The 22,274-nt window shown below is 35.9% G+C and overlaps 1 protein-coding gene across 1 annotated transcript; it reads right to left on the reverse strand.

Annotated features, from left to right (window-relative positions):
* Positions 1–10,283: 10,283 nt before the first annotated feature.
* Positions 10,284–14,418, reverse strand: LOC136815198 (uncharacterized). Its single transcript, XM_067071646.1, has 4 exons — positions 14,112–14,418; positions 11,631–13,190; positions 10,948–11,291; positions 10,284–10,589 (listed from the first exon to the last, which is right to left on the reverse strand). Exons 1-4 carry the CDS (start codon positions 14,376–14,378, stop codon positions 10,397–10,399), a joined length of 2,364 nt encoding a protein of 787 aa, XP_066927747.1. The 5' UTR covers positions 14,379–14,418; the 3' UTR covers positions 10,284–10,396.
* Between the last annotated feature and the right edge of the window lie 7,856 nt (positions 14,419–22,274).

Raw genomic sequence — 22,274 nt, forward strand, 5'->3', positions numbered from 1 at the left:
TTTTGGCATTGACAATCAAATATAATATAGTACATTATATTTCCTTTAATTCAAAAATCAAAAATTCATTTTGCATTCATTCATGAAAAAAGAAAATAATAAACTAAGACGCCCCTGTCTTGTACTCTGGTCTAATTTCCGATCTCGGAACGTGAAAAACGCCCGTCCGCCCAATATCTACCTAATCAGCTTAAATTCACTTTAATTGTCCTTTGACTTTCAAAAAAATAGTATTTAAAAATTATGAATTTATATTAATTACAAAAAACAAAAAGTTTGATACTTCATTAGTGAAATATTCAATAAATTCCTAGCCTCCTTTTCTGCTAAAAGGACTTTTTTTTTTTTTTTTTTTTTTTTATCTATAGTATATGAAACACGAACAAATAGTACAAAACTAAGGGTTCCTAACCTCCCGCAAAAGGACCACCAGATCATACCGCCAGGAGGAAGGAACCCAAACTAAGCTAACAGGACTTGGTTGTGCTTTTTTTCTTCGGCCAATAACACGTCAAAGTGTTGTTTCAACTGCGAGGTAGTATCGGCCACACATTCTGTGATATCCACACTCATCTCCTCAACCTCTTCACGGGCCATTATCAATTGATTATTCAAACCTTCAATCGTATTGCGCAAAGCATCCGCCTCTTCACGATGCGCAAGATCGGATTCTTCGTTAACAAAAGATAATTGCTGGATCTTCGTCTCAGCTGCCGTGTTTCTTTCTACAATGATGTCGTAGTCACTTTTCATTTTACTGTAATCACTTTTAAATGTACGAAGTTCGTCCAAAAGAGCTGTATTATTTGGTCCAGAAGCATCTTCCCTTCCTTCCTGGAATGATGACGCTATTGTTTTTGTCGTAAATGGATGTTCTATCTGTGTCTCCGTGGTTTATAAGAACTAAGTCGAAGGTAACAAAATCCTTAACCTTAAAAGTGTATAAGATTCAATTGAAGAACAATTACTTTTCAAGTCTCAAATTTTTCTCACTATCCTCTCTTATTACCTTATTTGAAGTATATTTTTATAATAGTCCAAATAAATTTTTATAAATTTAGGACCAAATAACACACATTTTATTAACCCTTTGAGTGCCAGGGTCCTTTTTTCTAAGTTTTTTTTAAAAAATCGCTAGTTCAAACTTTAAGGGCTTATATCTCCTGATCTAGAAGGAATTAGAAGCTCGTATATAGCTCGTTGGATAGCTTAGAGTCTCTTCTTTCTTTTGGGCGCCTTCGGCGCCGCCCGATTTGGAAGGGCGTGGTGGGCGGCGCCAAGGGGGGGGGTAGGTTAGGGAATTAAAGCAATCAGGCCCGCTGCGCGGACCTGACTGAACTGATGAAAAGGTGCCCAGTGGTAAAATTTCAAATCAATTCACTAGAAGACAGAATAAAGTAAAACAGGGCCAAATTTGGAGGTTCTTGGATCACTCGTTGACCAAAAATAGTCAAAAAACGGTCAGAATCTCAAAAAAGTGAATTTTTGTCAATTTTTTGCATTTTTTTGACTTTTTTGCTTAAAATTTCGCTGGAAAGACTCACTTTTGAATTTTTTTTTGCTTGACCATAAAGGACAATCTAATTCCTACGAGTTCGACCAAAAATAACGATTTCTAACTCAAACTGGGCATTACAGGCTCCTATATAGCCCATGTCGTATATATACGACATCGGCACTTAAAGGGTTAAAAGAACTAATTTTCAAATGTTAAACTTTGAATACTTGTTGTCACCCCAATATGTACTGTTGTTTTTCGAATGGAATTTTAACAGAATACAGCTTGAATATTTATTTACTAATACCAGTAATAATTTTTCAGAATAATCAGGAAGGCATTTCGAGGCACTCAATTTTCTTCAAGTTCTTAAAGCACTGACATTCTGACGTTCTAGTACTTTTAAATCAAGAGTCTTTTCTTTTACTTTGATGTTATGAATGTGTGAATTATCAAGAGGTTTGCGTTTATGAGCAAAATTACGTCTAACGAGGGAGTTTGTTAAAAGTCAAATTAAGTTGACAATGGAAATTGTCACTGAACGATAAAAAAATTCGTTCCTACGACATAGATAGAACAACAGAAATTCAGCTGTACTCATTCCAGCCGCGGCTTTCTTATACAGGGTGTCCCTAATTAAAGTATCGAGTTTGAACATGCGATTGAGTAGAAAAGTTTGTGTGTGTTATCGCTAAGATATAAGAACGTTCTTCATCACACAGGCTTATTACAAAAGGTAGTTACAACGTATAAATTAATTGTAATGACAAAGAAAAAAGAGGGAGAGCTTAAAATACAATTTTGTGAATACGCACATAAAACTTTCTACTCAATCGCATGTTCAAACTCGATACTTTAATTAGGGACACCCTGTACTATGCTTCCACTTTTGTATCGACATCACTATCTGTTGGATGAGTGTTCATTCTCTCTTCTCCTCCTCCATGTATCTTTTCATCATTCTGAACTTTGATGACATTTTGATAAGTTTCCATCGCAAAGTCGAATTCCAATGGACCAACGTTTAACTCCTTCATTATCTAAAACCGATTTGAAAAATATTTAAGTCGGAATTTTCTTGGGAATGAACCAGTCCGTTAAAAGGTTTATATCTATCTTAACTGAAGCTGAGGCAACGCCCTTCTTGCTTGGTTCAGTGGTAACGAAATGCATCAGTGTTGGAGGGAAAAACCGAAATTTTGTGAATTTTGGGTCCCAAACCGGGACTATTTAGCAAATGATATCCCAAAATGTACGTGGTTTGAAATCAAATGATCGTGTTGAGGAACTAACTCTATCACTCAAAAATAGAAATATTGAAATGTGAGTGGTATGGGAAAGCTTTGAATCGTGTGGAATGGAAAAATGTTATTGATAGTTATATTTAGTTTATCATTTAGACTTAATGTTTTCGTTTTTACTATACTTTTTATTTGTCATAGCGCTGTGAACCCTACGTTAAGTTAGGGCCTATTCCCTGTGCCAAGGGAAGGTTCACCTCCTCCTCCTCCTCCTCCTTCAATTTTCAGTGGGCGTTTCTCTAGGGCTTCGTTTATCGCGCAATTTTTGCGTCACACACACTAACTTTCTCGGCTGCTCGTAATAATTATGCATTGTCAAATTTGGTTCTCCATTGTCAAGACAGGATCGATGGTGACGTCACCTAAGCATAAAAAAGAAAGGATTCCGCCAGGTTTATGCATATATTAATTTGCGAGATATTCTATTCGCCGCGCGAGCGCATTTTTCGTAGACAGCCGGAATACTTTCTTTTACTTGCGGGATTGATGGTAACTTTTCATCTTCGTTTTTTTTTTAATGAAGCGCAACCGAAAAAAAATGAAACTTCAAAAAGTTGCGTATTTCAAGTGAGTAAACGATTCTGACAATTAACAAAATTGATAATGATGATTTTCTTTCGGTCAGGCAAATGTCTCGGCGAGATTGAAGCGTTTGGGTAAACGAGACAAAACTTCAAAAAAGCTGGTGTTTTGAAGCGCTTCCGTACGATCGAAATATCGCTGTTTGTGACGGACTGATCATGAAAAACATTCCAAACTTATTCAAATTTACACATGAGCTGCATTTTATTATCATTTAATGAATTACAACATAAGTTTACTTGAAAAAATTCTCTGCCAGGTTTGAAAAATCCAGCCACCGACCGTTTAGAGCGATAGATCCAAAATTGTCCATTTTAACGGGTTGCACCATGAAAAACCTTCCAAACTTATTCAAATTTACACATGAGCTGTATTTTAGTATCCTTTAATGAGTTACAGCATAAGTTTACTTGAAAAAATTCTTTGTCAGGTTTGAAAAATCCAACCACCGACCGTTTTAGTTTAGAGTTACTGTAATAAATCCAAAATTGACCATTTTCACGGGTACCATCATGAAAAACATTCCAGACTTATTCAAATTTACATTTGAGCTGCATTTTAGTATCCTTTAATGATTTACAGCATAAATTTACTTGAAAAAATTCTCTGTCAGGTTTAAAAAATCCAGCCACCGACCGTTTAGAGCGAAACTGACCATCTTCACGAGTAGCATCATGAAAAACATTCCAAACTTATTCAAATTTACACATGAGCTGCATTTTATTATCATTTAATGAATTACAACATAAGTTTACTTGAAAAAAGTCTCTGTCAAGCTTGAAATATAAAACTCCAACATCCAAATGCTCCCACTTGCTCCCTGACCTGACTCCATCCATCTTGAAAATCTTAAAAAATACTTTGCCATAAAGAGAATGAAATTTGACTTTACTACCAATTCTATCCAATATAAGAGTAGGTCAAACATCGTGCGGGTAGGCGAGGCAAAAATTCTAAATCGGCCGCTGGTTTAGCCTGGACTACTGGACTTGTTAATCTATTGCGCGCACAGGCCCCGACAAAACCAAAATCTTTTCGTTCAGTTGCTTTTTAAAGGCCCACTTGCGCTGCGCGGCTGGGCCAAAAAAAAAAAAATGAAAAAAAATTTAAAACGAACTCTAGTTTTTTTAAATTTTATTTTCAACTGATGCTCGTCTCCACGGCGTGAAACTATTAGTATTGAAATATAACACATCAACTTCATTTAGCCTTACCTTATCCCGAGTATCCATCTGGGATAAGTTTTCTTTGACCAAAGGAAACGAGAATGAAAACAACTAACACCGATGCTGATTGCTGATACTTGTGAAAAATGTTGACAAATAATGAGTGAACGTAAAAATTTACCACTGTATAAAATAATTTGTTTGTTGCTTTTTCAAAATTATGACTTTTGTTTATCTGATATTCCGCTGGTGGATTGGCGGCCGCCCACGCTAAAGCTCTAAAAGAGCGGGCCAATTTTCCATCGGGTTGATTGATAGTCGGCTTTCGATATGCCGTGTATCCCAAGCCGGGTTCAACTACCCTTGCGCGTAAACCTTTTGATAAATATTTTTGTTGGACCCGCCAATCCCCGAAAACGAGACCTGGTAACGGCCTCCCGTTGCAAAATCCTTGACGTGGTTTTGTAAAATTCCATAATGTAAACCTTCCAAATGTTTAAAATTTTCCCGACCTTCAGTCAGTGTTTTTTACACTTTTGGCAAAAACGTGAAAATTTGGGCACTTTTTTGAAACCAAATTTTAGAGAGCAAGTTTTCGTTCATTTTCAAATTTAGTGGTTCTATCGGAGAGAGAAAAGATTGAAGATTCCATTCCTTTTTAAATGAACTATATAGCGTTATTGCACTAAAAGTAACGATCTTTCAAAGTTTGGAGCAGTTAATCATAAATTTATTCCATTGGGAAATGGAAGAAATATTCCATCGGTAATAACTCATTGAGTTTTTAGGCTTTTAGGCTAAAATTTGGCAGGCAGAGGCCTTTAAGTGTTCACAATCCATAAAAGGAAGAATTATTCCATTTAGAGCAATTCTGGAGGAGTTATTCCACTTTTTCGTTGGATAAATCACTAACTTCATTCAAAATTTTATTGGGTAATATTTGAGAAATTATGTTCTAGCAACCATTTGTTCAATCTCAAGCATCCCTAGAATTGAAAAGTTAACATTTTGTTGGAAATGGAGCATGCTGGGATTCCATATTTCACTTTTTGCATAACCCCTTATCCTGCTACTCTTTTTTATTAGTTTGGTCTCATTTCAGAAGTATCTTTTTGTAAAGAATAATTTTACACCCCCTGATAGTAAAAAGCCTGCTTTATCCGTAGGGTAAGATATAAATTCATTTAGAGCTCTCTAGAATGACATATTCCAAATTTACAAAAAATCATGCATGTCACGGATGGAATGATTCATCCTAAATGACTTGCTACATTCGAATGTTTTCATCAAATCCTTTCGAAGAGAAGGTTAGATAATCACTTGATAAAGCGTTACTTGTGATAGAGAGCCTTCTAAGATTGATATATTCCTAACTAGTTCTTGTGTTAAAAAAATACGAAATAAATTACCCAGAAGCATCTTTACGTTCATGTCAAGTTATAATCCATAATCTGAGCTTCTCGTTCAAAAGTGCTCCTTTTTAACAGACTTGTTTCATATTATGACAAAGATACTTTTCATCGAAAGTGTTGTAGTTTAGAGCGTGCAAAGATTATTTATTCCATGAAACTTTTGAAAAATGCCAGAAAAAATATATATTTTTGTTGGAATTCGAAATGTTACATTGCTTGGGTGACTGGTAGACTTCGACTTCTTTGCATTATTAGAACTAGGTAACCCTTTAAAAACGGAATATTTCATCCTTCTGAACTCTAGAAATATCTTACTTCTACAATTAATCGAGTTCTTGATACTTATTATGTTTCTAAGCTTTTCAAACTGGGAATAGTCCGAAGAAGCTCAAAGAGGTTACTATGGTTAGGTTTTTCTGATATTTCTTGTTGGAATATTAATCTTTCTCAGCTCCTTTAGATTATTTCATTAGTATTCATTGTTAAAATTCGTTAACTTTATCTTGATATGTATTATGAGTTCATGCTAAAAATTCTTTCTTTGTTCGATAATCAATATGGTTAAATAATTTTGCTTCCATATAGTCCAAGTTAAATGGGGCTCCCCCAGGGGCTGGCGTGACACGTGAATGAGCCTTTTTTCTGACGTGAATACGTGAATTGGACTTTTTCAGCGCGTGAATACGTGAATTGAGATATCAGCGTGAACGTGAAAATAAGATTTTTCCACCGTGAATTCGTGAATTGAGATTTTTAGCGTGAACGTCAAAAGCAAATCATTGTCTAAAACACAAGGAAACTCTAAGAATCTAAGACATAAATCTGTAAAGTTTTCTTTGCTCGCTTCGCTCGCATAGTCTTGGATTAACTTATAGTCATATTAACTTATTGTCATGGTAAAGTCATTCAAAATAATGAAAACTTTATAACATCAAAATCATCTCAAAGATATCTAAAGGATACCGCGTTAACTTAGAGGATTTTTGCTCCTTCAATAATTATGCAAAAGTAGGTAGTTCTAAAACATCTTGTATACATGCAGCATCGAACAATTGAAAAATAATTCTCATAGATAATGGATGCACGTGATGCGTTTTCAAGCAATCTAGACATTCTAAATCTCAAAACTTTTCTCTTGAGCGAAACTTTAGGAACACCGTACAGGGTAAGGCAGGTACGTCGCTCGTCGTAACCGATCTTTGCTAACGAATGGTCAGTGCTAAATAAAATCAAAATTTTCAAAAGAATTGTGTGACCAAACAAGGCAAACTTGGCTAACAATAGCGTATTAAGGCCTTTTTTCAGTCATAAAAGAGCGAAAGTTATCGAAAAATTTCGTGCTCGCTACGCTCGCCTTTTGGTCTTCCATACTTTCCTTCCATGGGATAGGGGTCAAACATTGGAATTGGCGTCCTCTGGTTGTATTACCCCTCCACCTCTTCGAAGCTTGTTTTTAAGTATACGGCTTCTCAAACCATGATTGCCCCAACCTCGATTTAAAATTGAAACAGACTTAAGGGTCTGCGCGGAAAAAAATCCCACACCAAAAGCCCACTCTAAAATAAGAGGGTAGTTCTTTGTAACTTTAGCGCGGCAGACTTAAAACATTGCTTTATTTAAGCTCAAATAGATGTAAAAGATGCCTTAAAAGGTCAACCCTATCGAGAATAAGGTCACAAAACTGCAGAAAACTTCATATTGACGAAAATGTTTGGCATAAGAATAGATCAAACTGCTTAAAGGAAACCAAAAGTAAAAAATTGGCGCGTGAAATTTTTTCGCGCGTGAATACGTGAATTGGCAAAATTTTGTGCGTGAATACGTGAATTGAGGGTCGACTGGGGGGGCCTCTTAAATGGAATTTCAAATACTTATTGACTCTGTAAGGGTTGGAATATCATTCTAAAAAATTTCTAGGGTAATCTTGTACGACTCAGCAGACTTTCCATCAAGTTTAGATGTTATTAGCCTCCGTCTCGGAAGAGGACTGGGCCCGAATTTGCGGACGTTTTTACAGTTTCACTTTCGTTTTCGGCTATACGACAGCGTTTTCAAGCAGAAAGCAGAGGAAATCTGTGAAATTATGGCAGGGAATGCTAACCTATTTTTCCAGTGTTTCTCAAGATTGGAGCAAGATTATTGTTCTAGAAAGTTCATAAAGGCCTAATAGTTTCAGATTAGTATGATTTCATCAGAAAAAACATTTACACCAAAGCTCCTTATTGATATGTGAAGGCTACCAAAAATAGCAATGTCCTCCATCAGAACAACTTTAACATACATAAGGGACAAGGACAGTCAAGAAGTCTACTTCTTTGTTGAAAATTTGCACAAAATACTTAGAGAAAATGGTACTATGGAAGCCCATTCTATACTCCTAAATGATAGTTGAAAGATCAGCAGTTGAGAGGGTTGATTAAAATAGAACTCAAAGCACACAATAAAGTATACATATATATTTGTCCAGAAAGAACTGGCATGTTGTTTGCTTTGTTTTGGTGTTTAAAAATATGTACTTATCGGTCCTAAAAAAATACAAATTTGAATATAATGAGAGCAGTGAGTCTGGTTAAATGTTACTATATTTACAAGAAAGGATTACTGAAAAAATACTACTGTATGTACTACTGATGAACTAAACTCAAAAACTAAAACTTTACCATAAATTTACATTACGACAATTTAAAAAATCTATCTTTAATAGCAACAAAGAAAAAAACATGGCTCAAAGTTTTAAACATAGAGCTATTCAGAGCTTCAATTCACAGATTCAGTAGGTATAGAGCTTTCAAAATTTGAAAACAGACACTGCATTGGTTACTATAAGACATACTATCCACACGGTTTATTCGATTCATGAAAAAAATAAAGTATTTATCAGAAAAAGGTTCTCTTAATTTTTTTGGTAATCAATTCCAACAATCAATAATCAATATAACAGTTTTTTGAAAACCATCCCACAGTGTAAACATTATCAACCAACTAAACCCACACCGCCAAAATTGTAAAAATAAGTCAATATAATTTCTATCAACAATTTCTCGTAAAATGTTTTTTTCCAACATTCTGATACCAATCATGGCTGGAGGCATCATGTGTAGAGTGACTGTGTGGCATTTCATTGCTTTTAATGATCACAATACCAAACATCAACCAAACAAAACTGACGCCAAGCCAAATCTGGCGATTAAAAATTTCCATGAAAATTATAATTGAAACTTATCTCGTAAAATGCTTTTTTCAACATTCTGGAGGTGTTCAAAGTTAGAGGTATCATATGTAGAGCCAAGCAATACATGAAAAGTCATTTGCTATCCCATTTGCCATGAGATATATGAGTCAACAAATCAAACAAAAACCAACAAATCATGTCTCTTCACTTTCATGTCACATCGTGTTTGCAGAAAGCCAATCCACAAGAAGAGCAATCTTCCTTTATTATGGAGTGTTCCAAAACTATTGGTAGGTTGTTTGGAAGTAAAGAAACCCACACAGTTTGCTTTATTTTGAAGATTTAACTTGAAAACAAACTGCATCTTTCCAGTAGAAACTCATGTTTCAACCTGCTACATAACATTGGTCAGTCGGGTCTGCTACTAACATGTAATAGTTTTATAATAGCTGAGCTTGAGAATCCGTAGGCAGAACTTGTAACATGTATTATGTGTATAATTATGTCAGTCGACTTGAATCATGATACATTACTCACATTTCACTGGATGCATTTTCGCTGTGAAATTATCCGCAAAATTTTCTGACCGCGTTCTGAGACGGAGGCTAATAGGACTCAAAATCATTTGATAAAACCTTAAGAATTTATGTTTAGCTTTAACTGACTTTTGTGATGGAATAAGCAATAAAAAAGTGCTCTTCGCTTGTGTTTTTCAAAATTCAGGGATGAAGGTGTAAGGAAATCGTATTTAGAACTTTGAAATTTGTATATAACAATTTCAAATGAGAAAAACACAAAATCTAATTTTTTGGAATATCTCATCAAGTATTGCTCGAGGTAAAAATTTCAACAGATTTGAAATTATAATTCGCAACTTATTGGAAGTTTTCATCCCAAAATACTCAAGAATCGTGATTTTAGACTGAAAAAACCGTTTTTGACGAAAATTAGTTTTCACGTTTTTGCCAAAAGTGTAAAAAACACTGACTTCAGAGCTTTTGCGTGTCGGATGGAGTGTTCTGCAACTGGGTGATAAGACTGCCAGATAAGACTTTTGTACACACCCTTTTCACAGACTTGGTGAGATTTTTCAGACAGTAGGGGTAAAAATAACAAGAATCAACTTTTGTGTTTATTAATTTTTTTTTGGGTTAGTTTTTTTGAAGAATAATTTATATAAAAAAAAGTGGTAGAAAATGATAGAGAAAAATCCGAGGTGAAAAATTATTTACAAATGTATACGTATAATATTGGAGATGGCTTCACTACCAGAGTGAATCATCGTTGGTGACAATGCTGCAGACCTTGATGAGAAGAAACCATATTCCGATACAAAAACTGACAAGTGAAGTGTCGTAAACACTCCACGGCCTTTCGTTATCATGTTGTTCGAAAAGAGCATCTGACGTTGTCACAATGATATTAGATACTTTTGTTGGACTTCTTCGACGAGCAGTACTATAAAATCAATAGTAATGATATATTGAATGAAAATCAATGGCTTTACCCATCGGCTCATTGCCGGAAAACCTTGCGTGAACAGAAAATGCGTGAATTAGGAAATTATTTTTTTGTGATTTCGTGAATTGAAGTGAAGGTCCACTAGGGGGGTGGGCTCCTTTAAGTATTAATTGAAAATGTCTAGACACTGACGGATTCAAAACAATAGAGAAAGTACGTCGGAAACATGCGAAAGAGTACAACGCTCGTTAAAAGACAATGAAATACAATTACAAATCTCTTCATATGCTAGAAGCAGAGAGGAAACGAATGAACTCGGATAATCCAAGTTTCTATCATTGATTAGCTTAGATACCTTTTTTGTACTTTAGTGACTTTCTGGATCTTGTCATTGTCTAGATCTGAGCTCTTCAGTCGATCTTGGTTTGGATTGTTGTCCTTTGCTTCTTGTGGCTTCGGAAGCTCTTCATTAGTTTGTGTAACAACAATTAGTTTATTTGCTTCGATGTCATTGGAAGCAGTTTGTTTAGCTTTTCTCTTGCGTTTCCTTTGTTTTTGCTTGCCTGTTGCCTCTCCTTCTTGGATACTCTGCATTTGAGCAATTTTAGCTTGATATTCTTTCTTTACCGTTTGCAAGTGCTCTTTGGTAGCCTCAAGCTTTTTGTTGGCTTCAATCTTCTTTATGCTATTCGTGTGAGCCTGAATGGAAATATATTAAATAGAATCTCGATAACGCTGACATATGATCGATACCTTTATAACCCCTTTTGAAGACTTTTTAAGGCTTCCCATCACGGAATATTTAAAAAATATATAACTTTTGGCCCAAAAATAACCCTTTTTGATGGGTAAACATTTCTCCCGCACCATCAAGGTGATTTACCATTCTTACTGTAATTATTTTTCTCGTATTGTGTATTGTGAAGGTTTATTCGAAAATGGATTTGCTATGTCAATAATTGTCTCGTGGAATCGTGCAACCTAGCTATTCAGTTTCTAAATATTCGTGAATCTATCGAAATAAAAAACTGATCTTACCTCTTCTCTGTAAGCGTTACGTTCTCGGATCAAAGATTCGATCCTCTTCTTTTCACGTTTCAAATCATTCTGGATTTTCTCCATTGAGACCTTTTGTTTTTCGATAGTAGCTCGGTTAGCAGTTTCTTTCTTTTGGTGTACGGAAATATCTTCCAAACGAGCACGAATCTCGACTTCGCGTTGGTTTAGTCTTTTCTCCAAACGGAGAACACTGTTCAATGCAGCCTCTAGTTTCTTCTCGCAAATTGATTTTTTATTTTGCAAGTAAGCAATCGTCAATTCAGATTCTTTCAGGTTGCCATCTTTTGAAGCTAATGCCTCTTGGTGCAACGAATCCATGTTGCAGGTTTCTTTTTTCAACTGCTCAAGCTGCTCCCTAGCTTCACCAATCTCGTCTATGTGTTTGTTTTTCAGACTAAGCAAAGCCTCATTCTGTTTTGCCATCTCTGCTGCATTGATTAATTCACATTCGACTTGCGCTAATTTCAATCCTTCATTCTCTGTCTTGAGCGATCCCAAATTTTGCTCCTTGACGTTGATTTGTTCTTTGAAATTATTGCAAATCTTAACCAACTCGCCCTCTTTTCGTGTCAATTCTTCAATATGTTTCTTACGCTCTTCCTCGTTATCCTTTATCAATTTCTCACCCATAGCCTTTAGATCATTGAGATCATGTTGTTGTTTTTTAAACTCTTCTTGGCTCTGGACAACCTTATCGTTAGCTTCCTTGACCTCTTTGGTTGCTTTAAACAATTTCTTCTTAATGACAGCTTTCTTACTATTCAATTCTGTGATCTGAGAAACCTGGGCATTGATTTGTTCAGTTTGCTGATGTAAGGAGTGATGCGTATCAAGCAATAATTTCTGTTCGGCTTCCAAGCCTTTACGAAGCTCTTGGATAGTTTCTTGGTTAAGCTCCGATTTCTCTTTTTCAATAGAAACCATTCTTTCCAAACGGTCGGCTCCTTGTTTTTTGACGGTATCTAGCTCCCTCTCAAAATATTTCTTTATTTCACAGATCTGAGCTTCCTTGTTACAAATATCAGCCTCCTTTTCTACTAAAAGGACTTGGTTGTGTTTTTTTTCTTCGGTCAATAACACGCCAAAGTGTTGTTTCAACTGAGAGGTAGTATCGGCCACACAATCCTTGATATCCACACTCATCTCTTCAACCTCTTCACGGGCCATTATCAATTGATTATTCAAACCTTCAATCGTATTGCGCAAAGCATTCGCCTCTTCACGGTGTGCAAGATCAGATTCTTCTTTCACCAAAGATAATTGCCGGATCTTAGACTCAGCTGCCGTGTTTCTTTCTACAATGATGTCGTAGTCGTCTTTCATCTTACTGTAATCACCTTTAAATGTACGAAGTTCGTCCAAAAGAGCTGTATTGATTGGTTGAGAAGAAGCATCTTCACTTCCCTTTACTTTTGTATCGACTTCGCTATCTTCTCCTCCTTTAAGCATCTTTTCATCATTCTGCACTTTGATGACATTTTGATAAGTTTTCATCGCAATGTCGAATTCCAATGGACCAACGTTTAACTCCTCCATAATCTAAAACCGATTTGAAAAATATTCAAGTCGGAATTTTCTTGGGAATGAAGCACCCCGTTAAAAGGTTTATATCTATCTTAACTGAAGCTGAGGCAACGCCCTTCTTGTTTGGTTCAGTGGTAACGAAATGCATCAGTGTTGGAAATTTTAGGGTTTAAAATCGAAAATCGAGGGAAAATGTGAATTTTGGGTCCCACTATTTTCTTAAAATTTAGCCTTTTTAGGGATAAATATGAGAGTTTTCGTTTTTTTGTAACCCTTAGGGGGGGGGGGCAGAAATCAGTGTCATTTTTACGACCCTTAAAGGGACTTTGACGGTCCAAAAAGGCACCCTTAAGGGAACTAAAAAAACGTTTGTTAGTGTGCGAATTATGGGATGAGTTTAGTAAAATATATTACAATGGGAACCCCGTACTTTTATATGTTAACGATTACATTTTACCTGTGTAGTAAACGCAATGACTCATCTTCTGTTCAAATTTATTCTTCTTTTTGACGGAAAAGTCATGCTAAACTTACTGTGCCCGAGGTAAGTGAAAATTCTTTTGAATTGAGTTTGGGGTTGCGTTTTTAAGCAGGTGACTGTTGTAGTAGGGATAGAAGATATGGTCTTTAACCACAGCTATTAGATAAGCTAGAATGGAGCTATAATACTCTTCACTTCTTGGTACCAAAAAGTGATTGCAAATGTAGACTCAATACACCTTTTCGACCGTATTTGATGTATTGTATTGCGCCGTCAGGCGCGTGCCACTTAATTATTTAATCATCCCCCAAAACTCAATCCAATCCTTTTTTGAGACATTTTTCTACTGTCTATTGGTTCGAAAGAAGGACTGGGACGGTTTTAGTGGGATAAAGTGGACAAAAAATGCCCGCGCGGCAATTGTCGGCTACGGTCGAAAAGGTGTATAGACAAACCTTTCTTTGAAGAAATTCTTTATCATCGGTAACAATGCATGGCTTTGTGTTTCGGCCACCGTAAAGTTTGTCAGGAAGAGAAACGTCCTTGTAACTGATTAACGTTCTATTGATCTGATGACACAACTCATCATCTTCTGGTGTATTTCCACGACCTAATTGAAAACTTTGCATTGGATTTCTACCACGATAAAAGCCCTTTGGAAGTTTTGCTTTCGAAGATTTTTTCAGGTTCTCAGTCATCAATGATGTAGCGCGCCACCACATCTTTTAAAACTTTTTGTCGTTAAAATACTTGACACGTCTATCCGATTTACAATGAAATCTTTAAATGAACTTTTTTCTTGGTGTATATGTTTAAAAGAATGCTTAATTGTAAAACTATATTTGACGTCAAAAAAATTGCACGCTAACTGGTGACGTTATAACGATGGTTTTCTTTATCTTTATCTGCAATCATGGATGGAGACACAAATTCCCAACTATTTGCAATGTTCAATGAACGTTGGGGCCGTCCCACACTGAACCGTGCGCACTGAATTGCAAATGGGGGTAGGGGCATCTTTTTTCTACATTTTTACTGCAAATTCCTGTGTTTGGTTTGTCTCCAAAGATTTTTGTCCATGATTGTGCCATTCCGATGGTGGTAAATTTGGGTTAACCTTTTTCAATTTTCAATTTTAAAAAGTTTTAGAAATCAAATGGTTGTATTAATCTCTAGTCATTTGAATTTTTAAAGATTCGAAAAATTCGAAATAGGGTCTCTCAAACCCCGGGGGGGCAGCTGGGCAAAAGGACCGACGGGTATGTGCGGGTCCTAAGGGTACCTTTTCCAATATGTTTAAAATGCACTGTAAGGGTCGGAAAAACTAGAGATGCACTGTAAGGGTAGAAATTTCAGAAAATTCTTGAAAAATCTAGATATTTTGACCAAAAATGCTAGAATTTTGACCATTTTTTGCACGAAAGGGATCGAAAATTTGGGGGAAAATGCACTCTAAGGGTATGATTTTCACTGATTTTTGCTGCACTGTAAGGGTGCAATTTTAAAAGCCAATTTTTGGCCCGCACATACCGTCAGTCCGCAAACCCAGTGCCCCCCCCGGGTCTCAAACTCCCGAATTAATTTGATTTGATCTGAATTGTCTTGTCAAATGCTTTCCTCTATTACAAAGTCATTTGAATTGATAGCAATTTTTGCTCATGAATTATGAGGTTTTTCCCCAAGCATCGAGATTCGGTAAAATTGCACTTTTTTCATATTGGTTTTTGATTTTCAGGGTGTAAAATTGCATTTTTACGTGCAAAGGTCTTAAATTCCTGAGTGTGAAATTGCTTTGATTTTTCGAGTGTAAAAATGCACTTTCTTCATACATGGGTATTTCAGGGTGTAAAATTCCACTTTTACATTCACAGGTTCTAAAATTAAGGTCGCAAAAAATGCACTTTTAAATGCATGGGTTTTAAAATTCAGGATGAAAAAACGCTCTATTACCTGCATGGGTTTTTCATGGTTGTTTTTTATGCATCTTCTTTATCTTCGATTCTTAGTCTGAGACATACTCAATAAAATAGTAGTCCGTCGCCACAGGTTTAATTCTAAAGCGCAGTGGGTCTGTGAGAAGGGGGTATTTTTTGGCAAGTGGGTTGAACTGAAATAGTGCACATGGTGCTGCGAAATCACAACTCATATCGTCTCATATAGGCTGTGCAATGCAAGAGTGCCAAGACTAATACGATATTGGTGGCAACAGCCTCTCCGAGAGTTAGAAAAGAGCTTTAACACTCGAATACCTATCAGATAATTGGTCGTCTGATTTGATTGAAATTTGTTCTTGATGGCTGTTTTATCAATAAAAGAAACTAGTAATGGAAAATATCTGGTCCAATACTTTGCAGACCCTGCTGGAACTCAGGAAATACTGCAGCATTTCGATACTTGAAGCCCCATGATAGACATTGAGCATCTAAGATAGTGTAGAAAATTTCAAATCTGTATTTTATATACTAAATACAACTTTCTTTAATAAGCAGATATTCAATATGTAAAAGTTGGTTATTAAGCAGATATTCGACAAGAAAAATCGGATATAGAAAATTATTCAGTCGAGCTTGATGATATTCGACGAAGCGAAGCTGAATATCATTCGTAAAGCGTACTTAACAGTCAGAGAAAGGTTCCATTCCGAAGAGTTAAAAAATCAGACTTCTGCATTAACACGCATGCGTAATTTGTCGTTCTTTTAGACCACATGTAGTTGATTCCCGTGATAAACAATTAGGAATGAATCGGTAGGGGTGGTTCAGTCACCCGGTCGGGGTTGTGAATGGCCGAAAGTGGACTTTTTTTATTCTTCCTTTTTGACCTTTTCGATATTTTCGATTTTTGATTATTTCGATCTTATCAGTTAGGGCCAGGGTTGGAGCTCGAAACATTGCGTCATTATTTAGATGATCTGTAAGTGGACTTTTTTTATTCTTCCTTTTTGACCTTTTCGATATTTTCGATTTTTGATTATTTCGATCTTATCAGTTAGGGCCAGGGTTGGAGCTCGAAACATTGCGTCATTATTTAGATGATCTGTAAGTGTAGAAGAGGCTTTCTGGGGGAAATTGTATACTCTTCGAAATAGGACCTTTCTTCCCCTCTAAAATTAAAAGTACTTTCTTTTATCTGTTTTATTTATGTGACATTTTTAATAAAAAAGAAAAATATTTTCTTTATGCTACAGAAGAGATATTTTGCTATCGGATATCTAAAATATTCGACAGTGGGTTTTGCTTAGAGGTGGACGATAATTCCAAAATAACACGTTAAATATCATCATACTTTTCTGACCTCAGAAATATTATACATGAAGTTAAAAATTGTATAATTCCTAAGGGTAGTAAGAAATAAAGTGGATGCTGGTAATATAAAAAGCTTGTCCCAAGTGCAAATAATCGCATTGACGAGCCAGTGGTCGAGCGAACACCATCAATAAGTCCTGAATTTTCTGGTGTCACAGTATTGAATAATAGAACTTTGCCTGCAGACTGTGCGTGAAAGAACATCCAAGCTTTAACGACCATGTGTGAGACTAGATATGACATTTGACCACCGTAAGATTGGATATGAATGAAGCCAGGGATTAATAAGTTACCAAAACTGAAGATTGAAAATGTTATTGCTGTAGCATAACAGTAGAAACTCTTCCCTTTGAATGCTTTGAACCGAATCAGTACTGTGATTATTATATAGAATCCAGCAGATGAAAAGATATTCAACCATGATAAGGAGTCGACTTGCCAATGGAATATCGATACAGCATACATTGATATTAAAGCCACCATTGTATTAACTGAATATCTGATAATACCTACGATGTACAGAGAGAGATTTTATCAATTTGGACAAGTTCTTTCCAGCTCATTACGCAAGAGGATCGGATATTCTCATCGTGTATTAGATCTTCATCAGAAACATTTGGCTTTCTTATCTGTTTTTCAGTTTTTTTTGTCTCTTTCTCGTTGTAGTTAAGTTTTGTACCAGACATCTTATTGTCTTTATTTTTATAGTATTTAGCTTTCAGCTCGTCCAGCTCTTTGGAACTGTTACTCAATTTGAACCAGAGAATCACATATATACACATTGTGAATAGAACAATAAAAACATTAATAGCATTGTATTTATCGATTTTCCAATGATCAAGATTGAAATGAATCCATGAGAATATGACAGGTGCGCCAGGACCGATGGTGTACCCAATTGAGCCAAATATTTCATTCCAACCGAGAACTTGAATCAGTTCCTCATCTTTGTAGCAACGTTTGAATTCACCTAAAATAAGAAAGTAGTGCAATAATTTTTTTTCAAAACATTTGTAGAAAATGACCCTGAATAGGACTAAAATCTATAAATTTTCTCAAAATTTACTGAACCTGGACCAAGCTATATTGGTCATCTTTGATCAAAGTTTTTTTGAAAAATAAGTAGCATTCGATTGAGCAATTAAATGAATATTTCCGTATAGATTTCACTAACTTCGAGTAGTGCTTACGATACCACTTTCAAAAGACCCCGATCTAAGATTTATCTTGGCCAGAATCGAGAACTGTCCAGTGTATATCAAGCTCAATGTTAAAAAGGCACCTTATGGAGTGACTGTTTTTTTTGTGTCTTTGCGAACCTACCTAGGACCAGCGAAGGTGAGAAAAATTACCCTGTCCAGTGACAAACCTCCGTACTTCATTTTGCCTAAGCACCCCCTTCGGGATATTACTACGGTGCTGTATTAAATCATTGGAAATAGGTATGAATACCAAGCAATAACCCTTTGTAACAAATTATCTCCCCTTCTCTCATCGGAAAATAACCACAACTTACCACCGAAAGCTATTTGAAGTGATTCACTCAGTCCACACAAAAATCTTCCAACAGTAACTAAACCAATGTTAAACGGTAAAGAATACATCAAATTCCCAATAATATAACACCCCATATATTGACCAGAATTGTCAATCTCAGATTCCTCGTTCGATCTATATATCTGCCGATGAGTATACCACCACTAATTTCTCCAAGTTCATTGAACATTTCTGCCACACTAAAATACATTCAAGCTTGGTTTAAATCCATGTGTAACCGATCTTGAACTCAAGTAAGTTACGGCATGTCCAAAGAAAAATTGAACCAGTTCCACTCACTTTCAAAATGTCAAACATAGCTGGAAAGAAGCACGAGATATTAAAATTTTTAGTTTTATGACGTAATGATATGTAATGTTTATGACGTCATAATACAGGCTTTTGGGCTATAACTTCTTATAGCCTCAACTTAAATTTTTCATACACCTATCACGTTGATCTACATCACAAGGCGCTTCTTTCCAGCTATGTTTGACATTTTGAAAGTGAGTGGAACTGGTTCACTTTTACCTTGGACATGCCGTAACTCACTTGAAAAGGTAGTACATCAATAGAAACAACACTCGTTTCCAGACCTGTCATGAAGAGAAGGATGTATGAGAGGTGTGAGCGTTTGCGTTTGTCTTCCAATTTTGTTCTGTTTTGTTTTGTTCTATTCTGTTTTATTGTCCTGTTCTGTTTTTTTTTTCTGTTCACCCTGGAAGATCATTATCTCTGGTTCTTAAGTTCAGAATCTTCGCTTTACTTTAAGAACGGTCGATTTTCTGATTTGCAATTTTCTCAGCCTCACCCAAAATTTAATGGTTCTTATCTTATAAAAAAGCATGCATAAAGGTTACGATGTTATATTCAGCACGAAGTTCCGCACCTTATTGGCCAAAACTTAGTCGGCCTTAATTTTAGTCGGCCTTAATTATTAGTCGGCCCTAATTTTAGTCACCTCGTCAAAATTTAGTCACTAAGGGCTGACTAATAATTAAGACCGACTATAAATTTGGACCATTTCTAAATTTACAAGCATATGTAAAAAAAGGAGAAAGCTTAAAATACTAGAAAGTAAGGAAGCTTAATTATAAACTTTTAATGTGGCCCAAATTTTTAGTCGGCCTTAATTTTAGTCGGCCCAAATTTTTAGTCAGCCCTAATTTTAGTCACCAAGCCAAAATTTAGTCACTTAGGGCCGACTAAGTTTTGGCCGATAAGGTATCTTATTAGTAATGCTATGTAAAGTTATTTTGCGATACCATGGCATTTCATTTGAAGAGAACTTTGATATTCCAGCTCGTAGACTTTTATATAACCCTCTTCTCACAGACCCGGTATGAATTTTTCAGCCAGTGGGGATAAAAATAACGGACTAAAACTCGGAGGATTGATATTCCCATATTTTTTATGACTGCGGGGATTACGATTCTTTTGTTTTCAAGCCAGAAAATTCAGTGGGGATGGGAAAAAAAAGCATAATACTTCGAAATGAGGATTGGTTTATTTGATTATTTTTGGTGGGTTCAAAAATAATTTTCCCCCGGTGACGATATTTTGGTCAATTTTTCCAGTGTGAAGGGGTCCCAGTGAGAAGAGAGTGTTTATACCACCATCACTTACGTATTACTGACCGTGGGAACCGGCTTGAAAATTCACTTTTTATTTAGTTCAACTCCAAGTTGTTATTTAAAGTGTGACATAAAGCTTATTGGCTTAACCTAATACACCTTTTCGACCGTAGTCACGTGGTCAGACGCGTGCCACTTTATTATTCAATTGTCCCTCTAAACTTGATTCAATCCTTTGCTCGCGCGGCAATTGGCGGCTACGGTCGAAAAAGTGTATTTACTGAAAGAGAGATGTTATATATTATTATTATTATTGTTATTATTATTATACAGTATACAAGTTCACAGGCCGGAGGTGGGCCTCTACGAACCGGTTTGATTAAAATTCTAATTTGTTAAATATCTAAGTTTGTGTCTTTTCCACGCTTCATTAAGGTTTTGTTTAAACAAGTGAATGGAGGTCGACTCGACGACAAATCGTGGCAATGCATTCCATGTAGGGATTGTTCTATAGTAGAATGACTTTGTTTGCGCTCCTCGAAGACCATCAGCAGCAAAGTTTGGAACGAATTCGTGATCGTGAAATCTGGCTGGACGAGTTCTTTTAACTAGGGGGGAGCTAAGATATGTGAAACCTTCTTTCTACATACTGGTGGTAGACTGAACCTGAATCTAACCCAACTGATCAGTAAACCAACCAATCGCAAGTCTTAAATGATAAGAAAAAGCAACTTGCATCATTTGAGTAGGGTAAGTTCAGTAATCTCAAAAAAAGGAGACCTTCCTGATTCAAGAGAATTATATTATCTTATTTTAATGTAATATTTCATCTGAATTTTAATAATCAGATGACAAAAGAAAGTGAAAGTACAAAAGAAATTTAGTATTTTGGATTTTCCCTCACTTTGGTGCAAAATATTCACTTTATCCTTTACGACATCGCTTTTTCCGAGACTCGATGTGACCCCCTCCAACTGGAAAAAATTGCCAAAATAATGTTCTCTCCCCGATTACAATAATCAAATAAGACAAATCATCACTGCAAAATATTGCCATCGAACTTCTGAGAGTTTTTTTGCATGAAATATACTTTTGATTCACTGACCTTGAAAATGATCAATAAAGGACCATCATTTTCACACGCTAGAATCATGAAAAATGTTTCAACCTTATTCAATTTAAGACATGAGCTGCATTTTAGTATCCATTAACCCTATTCATACTAGGCTTTTAGGGGCGGTTCAGAACTAGGGTGGGGGGGGGCTTTTCCTGTACCACCCCTTAACTTTTGATCTAGTGGGTCTTTTTGGATGAAATTTGGCACACAAGATCCTTGTGACGTAAGGTAACTTTTGACAAAAAATTTTTTTGATGACGTCACTCATCAAAGTGTCAATTTTTGTGACACCTTACTGTCAGAAATGTCATCATGCTCAAGGTGTGAAAATATTTAGGTGTCAAATTTTTTTTTATTTTGAAGCTAAATAGTTAGGTTATTTAGGAATTTACAGAAAATTTCATGGCAAAAGCTCTATTATTTCAGGAGCTATTAGCAATAGTTTGACCTCCGAACAGAAAGAGCCCCCCCCCCTAGTACGAATAGGGTTAATAAATTCCTGAATCAGTTTACTTTTGTGTTTTACGTCAGTGTAAATTCTGTGTCGAGCTTGAAAAATCCAGTCACCGAACGTTAAATGTAACAGGTCTAGAAATGACGATTTTCACGCATAGCACCATGAAAAATATTCCGATCGTTTTCAAATTTACACATGAGCTGCATTGTAGTATCCATTAACAAATTCCAGAATCAGTTTACTTGGAAAAATTCTGTGTCAAGTTTGAAAAATCCAGCCACCGGCCGTTAAATACGACAGATCCAGAAATGACGATTTTCACACATAGTACCATGACAAATATTCCGATCTTTTTCAAATTTACACATAAGCTGCATTGTAGTATCCATTAGCAAATTCCAGAATCAGTTTACTTGGAAAAATTCTGTGTCAAGTTTGAAAAATCCAGCCACCGGCTGTTAAAATGCGACGAGGAGACAGCATGCAGACTGGCAGATCTAGAAATGACCTTTTTTCAAGCATAGCACCATGAAAACTTCCGATCTTTTTCAAATTTACACATGAGCTACATTGTAGTATCCATTAACAAATTCCAGAATCAGTTTACTTGGGAAAATTCTGTGTCAAGT

The sequence above is a fragment of the Clytia hemisphaerica genome, unplaced genomic scaffold (assembly GCF_902728285.1).
Source record: "Clytia hemisphaerica strain Z4C2 unplaced genomic scaffold, Clytia hemisphaerica genome assembly, whole genome shotgun sequence".
NCBI lineage: Eukaryota > Metazoa > Cnidaria > Hydrozoa > Leptothecata > Clytiidae > Clytia > Clytia hemisphaerica.